The 6,267-nt window shown below is 42.7% G+C and overlaps 1 protein-coding gene across 1 annotated transcript; it reads left to right on the forward strand.

The window, feature by feature from the left end:
* The first annotated feature begins 1,104 nt into the window (after nt 1-1,104).
* LOC139314112 (potassium voltage-gated channel subfamily A member 3-like) lies at nt 1,105-2,937 on the forward strand. Its single transcript, XM_070939645.1, has one exon. It carries the CDS (start codon nt 1,105-1,107, stop codon nt 2,935-2,937), a length of 1,833 nt encoding a protein of 610 aa, XP_070795746.1.
* The last annotated feature ends 3,330 nt before the right edge of the window (nt 2,938-6,267 follow it).

The following is a 6,267-nucleotide window of genomic DNA, read 5'->3' on the forward strand; positions in this document are numbered from 1 at the left end:
GGTTCTTACAATAACAGGCTAGAATATCTTTGGCTGTTCTATTCTGATTCAATCCGCTGTGAAAACATAGCCAGACAGTCAGCCAACTCTGAGTCTTTTGAACCAATCCGTGTATCATTTAGAGATGATGGATCAGAGTCAGTAGCCCCACAAACCACGATGCTGATTGGAGGAAGCCTATTTTTTGTAACAGGTGGGGACCAAAGAGCAATGTGCTGGGAGAGAGCCTGCAGTGCAAGACGGGTCCCCCCCTCCCCTCCCCTCCTGGAGACTGTGTGACCTTGCAAGGGTCGTTGCCTGCCCATCCAGCTCTGACAAACCTTGCAAAGAAGCTGCCCCAAGGACAAACGCCTCATCGTCCTTGTCTCCAGCCAGATCCTATTGTGTTACAGCTGTTGGGCAACAAGCAGACTTGGGCTAAGCTTCTTGTAGAAGACAACTCCGAGAAGGTGTGAACCGCTGTTCCTCAACCCGCCCGTTGTTTCCCACGTCCCCTAGATGGAAGGAAAGGGCGCGGGCTTTTGAGAAGCACCCAAACCGATGCGCGGGAAGGGGACGCTTCCCCCCTGCGCGATCCTGCGCGCCTATATTTGGAGGCAATCCTTTCTGGGCACCGAGACCGAGAGGGGTTTACTGCAAAATAAGGATTACAATCGCAGTCGCCGCCCACGGGATGGACTCTTGCATTCTTCCCTCTTGCGCCTGCTCTCTCAGTAACGTGTTGCTCCTTTGCTTTGACCTGTATAGCAGCCAAGCGGGTGGCCGGGCCGGTTCTCCCTGTTGTTGCTAGCCCAGCAAGGCTGCTTGCTCGGGGCTCTCACGAAGGGGACACGCGGGGAAAGAGACCCCTCCTTCGTTCCAGAACAGCGCGCTCCCCTCGCTCGTCTCCTTCTCCTCGCTCCTGACAGGAGGGCAACCGCGTGGGCGATGGCGGCGCCGACGGACTGACTGGAAAGGCGGGAGAGGCGGCATCCAGCCTGAGAGAGGATGTTTTGAGCCGGGCGGTGGCCGTGGAGCTGGGCGGGTCGCTCTGGCCGTCCGCCTGGGGTCTCGCTTGGTCAGCCGCCGGGGAAACGGGCTCCCCTCCGCGCTCTTGTCACATTTATGGACGAGCACCTGAGCCTTCTGCGCTCGCCGGCCACCCCGTCTTCCTGCAAGCATTCGAGGGGCGGCGGCAGCAGCAGCAGCGTCGGCGGCGTCGTGGGAAGCAGCCACCATAACTTGGGCTACAGCGAGCAGCTCTTCCCCGAAGGCGCGCTTTCCGCCCCTGAGGAAGGGCAGGAAAAAGAGGAGGGCGACGCGGAGGAGGAAGAAAAGGAAGAAGAAGAAGACGAGGAGGACGGGGAGCTGGAGGGTGGCATGACTGTAGTGGGTGGAGAGGACCCTCTTCTCGATGAAAACCAACATCCCCATGCCCTGCTGGGCGGGGAGCGCTATGACCACCCTCTTGCCCATACCCTGCCTCCCCACAGTCATCACCAAGTGGGCACCGGTGGAGAGGAGCATGAGTGTTGTGAGAGGGTCATGATCAACATCTCAGGTCTGCGCTTTGAGACCCAGCTCAAGACACTGGCCCAGTTCCCAGAGACGCTGCTGGGCGATCCCCGCAAGAGGATGCGCTACTTCGACCCTCTTCGCAACGAGTACTTTTTTGACCGCAATCGGCCCAGCTTTGATGCCATCCTTTACTATTACCAATCTGGAGGCCGTATCCGCCGCCCCGTTAATGTGCCCATTGATATCTTTTCGGAAGAAATACGTTTCTATCAGTTAGGTGAAGAGGCCATGGAAAAATTTCGGGAAGATGAAGGTTTCATCCGTGAGGAGCAGAGACCTCTGCCTGAGAAGGAGTTTCAGCGCCAGGTGTGGCTCCTTTTCGAGTACCCAGAGAGTTCCGGACCAGCTCGGGGCATTGCTATTGTGTCTGTTTTAGTCATCCTCATCTCCATTGTCATATTTTGTCTAGAAACCTTACCTGAGTTCAGAGATGACCGTGACTATGATAGTACTTCAGGAACGTTTGGTACTGGGAGTAGTCCTTTTGGGACTGATGTTTTCACCAATACTTCTTCCCCAGCTACATCTATGGTGTCATCCTTCACTGACCCTTTTTTTGTGGTGGAGACTCTGTGCATTATCTGGTTCTCCTTTGAGCTGCTTGTCCGCTTCTTTGCTTGTCCCAGCAAGCCCACCTTCTCTAAGAACATTATGAACATAATTGACATTGTGGCCATTATACCTTACTTCATCACCTTGGGCACTGAACTGGCCGAGAGGCAGGGGAATGGTCAACAAGCAATGTCTCTGGCTATTCTCAGAGTCATCCGGCTAGTTAGAGTCTTCCGTATCTTCAAGCTCTCTCGGCACTCCAAAGGGCTGCAGATTTTGGGGCAAACTCTGAAGGCCAGTATGAGGGAACTGGGCTTGCTCATTTTTTTCCTTTTCATCGGTGTTATCCTCTTTTCTAGTGCCGTCTATTTTGCAGAAGCTGATGATCCCACTTCAAGTTTCAGCAGTATCCCTGATGCCTTTTGGTGGGCTGTGGTAACCATGACCACTGTGGGTTATGGGGACATGCATCCTGTCACTATTGGAGGCAAAATAGTAGGATCTCTCTGTGCCATCGCTGGTGTGCTGACTATTGCCTTGCCTGTTCCAGTCATTGTCTCTAACTTCAACTACTTTTACCACCGGGAAACAGAAGGGGAAGAACAAGCTCAGTACATGCACGTAGGAAGCTGCCAGCACCTCTCCTCCACTGAGGAGCTGAAGAAAGCTCGTAGTAATTCCACTCTCAGCAAGTCAGAGTATATGGTGATAGAAGAGGGAGGCATCAGCAACAGTGCATTCAAACAGGCTGCATTTAAAACAAACAACTGCTCCGGCACAAACAATCCGAACTGCGTGACTATTAAAAAAATCTTTACGGATGTTTAAAAGACACTCTTTCGCAGAGATTGAAAGAAAATCACAGGAAGTCTGCGTAATCAGTATTTGTGAGGAACATGCATCATTGTCAGTCTTTGTGCTCTTGCTTAGTACATATACTTTTCTGGTCCTCCCTTCTGAAGATAGAATATTTTTTTAGAAGAACAAAGAACCAAGGAGATATTATGAAAAAAGGTAGATAAGCTAAAGTGTTGCTGCTGCTCCCTTTGGAAACAGGTTTTTATTTTGCACAGGTTGTTGCAGGGCATTGGGATTTTAGTGAGAAACGTGTTTGTCTGATTTTATAAAGAGCAGCTACACTGTTGATTTTACGTATACACTTGTTGGATTGAAAGGAGCGGAATGTAAGGATAATGAATGTAACTGCTCCAGTGAATGAGAAATAAGGTGATATAAATGTCACAAACTATCTCACATTATAATAGGATGGCCACAATTGAAAATCTGATGTACGAGGTTGCAATCTTGATTTTTTTTAAAAAAGGTTAGAGCCATGTGTATTCTGAATCTGCCCGTGACACTTTTAATACAATACAATACGCCTCCGTTGTGATTTTGGATTTTGGATTTTTTGGATTTCTTTGATCCCTGAATTCCCAAAGAATTGCAACTTTGAATCTGAAGTGCTACCTGGGTATTGTAGTATTACTTCTTCCTATACAGTGAGACTGAACAATTGACTGACTGACTCATCATATCCTGATGATCTGAATACGATGAATTATTTAGTTTTTAGTAAATTTCTAGCAGGCTTTTATTTTGACTGCAGCTTCAAAATACAAAAAGCAAAAGAGGTATTTCCATAAATGTCCAATGCATGTAAGATAAGTGGTTGCATCGATCACAAGAAGATTAAAGTGACAAACACGCCTTGCAGCGGAAGTTACTAATTTGGACCTGAGTGGTACAGTTTCCATAGCAACTTTGGTTTCCTGGGAAACTCCCAAAGGTTGTCATAGCATCCGTTCTTTCCCTCCCTCAGTCTTCTGCTGTTTCTATAGTAACCATTCCAGATGGTTCTAACTTCTGTGGTTCCACAGAAAAGCTGCTGCTCTGATAAATCACACACATACACACACACACACATACAAGCACACAAATGTACACCATTAATCCCTAAGAGATTTAGTTGTGGAAGTTAAGCATTATTCTGTATATATCATTTTTAGATGGGCAAGATTTGAGATGGCTGCACATCATGAAGAAAAGAGTTAATATGGATTTTTAAAATAACTGTACTTATTATAATATAATTAAACACCAAAAGCAAAGAATTTCTACCCTACCAATCTTCCACATCTGTTGCAATTTGATACCTGGAATTAATTCTAAATGAGTTACCCGAGTTACCTGTACAACTGCATAGAAGGTTTAAAAAGATGGCATTGCCCTCTACTTTTATCAGAATAAATCATATAATATTGATTTATAATAATTCTTTATTACATATGACCTAGCATTATGCAAAAAAACCCTCTTTTCAAAGCATGTACTGCATTGAAGATCAAGACCAAAACTTTTATTACAAAAGGATGCAGATCTGGAAAATAATGGTGATGAAGTATTGGTTCAAAAATACTTAAAAGTCCTCTGGGAAGTGTATATCCATCTTCTCTCAAGTAAACATCTACGGCTATGGAATATCAGACAGACACAGGTGAGCTGTTTGCTAGTTCAAGGAGAATTGCTTCCCTAAGATAATTTGTGAAGATTTCATCTTGTGATCAGTAAGGAAAAATAATGGAATTAAAACAATTGTGTGCCTTTTATAGATGACATATAGCTTTATTTAAATTTAATTTTAAGGATTTTATTATAATACTTTCAATTGATTTATTTAATATAGGTCTCTCACCTTTAATTTTAGAAGCACAGAAAAATAATGTGTTGAAAGATAGTTCTACTGGTTTAAGCACAAATAGCTTCTGGTATATCTGATTTCAGAATATATAATTGGCTGTACATCTCTACTGAAGTGCAGTTTGATTTGCTATATTAGCCCCTGAAGATTCTTAATATTCCTTTCCATAATACTTTATGATATTTAATGTTAGTTATTAATACCATTTTGTAGAGTTAATTGCATGCTTTTGGAAGAAAATGGATTTTGTATGTGTTGATCCCATGCAGTATTTATATCTACTTACTTACTTACTTTTTTTTATTATTATTATAAAATTCAGTTCACTGCAAGAAATTACTTGGCCATATCCTCAGCTATCTGTGGCATTATATGGAGCTTTGTAATTTCTGCTAGATGATAATATCTGTAGGGTCAGAGGAAGAGGTCACTTTGCTTATGTGTCTATGAATTTCATATTTTTATATATCAGGTTTGACAGGATAAATACAGTAAGGAATGACTATTTCATCATCATCAATCAAATGTATTAAATGTATACTATTAACACAACAAAATTTATTTGGGTAGGATCCATATTACACTAGCTGCATCCACACACATAGACACTTAATATGAGCTTTGACATTTTCCCGTGAACACCTTTCCCCACCATTCTGTTTCCTTTGTCCAAGTAAGTGTCCTGTTGCTTATTTAGCCAAAATAGCATCATCAGTGAGGAAAAGATAGTACATTTTAAAAAGCCCATAAGAGAACTAAAAAAAATACTTCAGGAAAAAACTATAGGGACAAATACCACAAATTCTAAGGAAGACGTAATGTGAGTGGTAATCTCAGCTGACTATTGGGATGATAAAGTAAGATAATGAGAGGGATGAACAATGTATTCTGGAAAAAATCGTTGCTTGCTGGTTAGAAACTTGAACAGAAACATTCCATACTTCATTTTGTGATAGGTTTTATTCATCACAACCTAATTTGAAGTTCTCATCTCCAAAGAAGCTCATCAGGCAGCAGAAGATCTAATGTTTAGCAGAATTATATAGCAGTGTTCTTTGAATCTAGTTCATTATAATGAATAGAAACTATCAGCTCAAGAAATGGATAATGTTCTGTATTTTGGTTTCTCCCCTTTATTCCAAAATATTGGGAGTGAGACTGCTTTGGTTTTTTTTTTATTATTATTTCTAGGACACATGAATTGAATTCAGATAAAATGTAAGAACCGAGAACTGCTTTTATTGAAGGTTCTATCCACAAATGAAACAGAAAAAGGTCATTAAATAGCTCACTAAAATGGCTCCTCCTTCTGTTCTTTAGTAGCAGTATCTTTACAAAGATTGTCAGGTTGTCCTTTTTGGTTCAGGTCATGTCATTTTATTTTTAAATTCATATTTATCATGAATATTAATGTTTTGTCAATACAAATGTTTAAACTATCAAAATAATATACATTT

Source organism: Pituophis catenifer, unplaced genomic scaffold (assembly GCF_029215685.1).
Source record: "Pituophis catenifer annectens isolate HBS135680 unplaced genomic scaffold, rPitCat1.0.hap2 SCAF_3, whole genome shotgun sequence".
NCBI classification, from domain to species: domain Eukaryota; kingdom Metazoa; phylum Chordata; class Lepidosauria; order Squamata; family Colubridae; genus Pituophis; species Pituophis catenifer.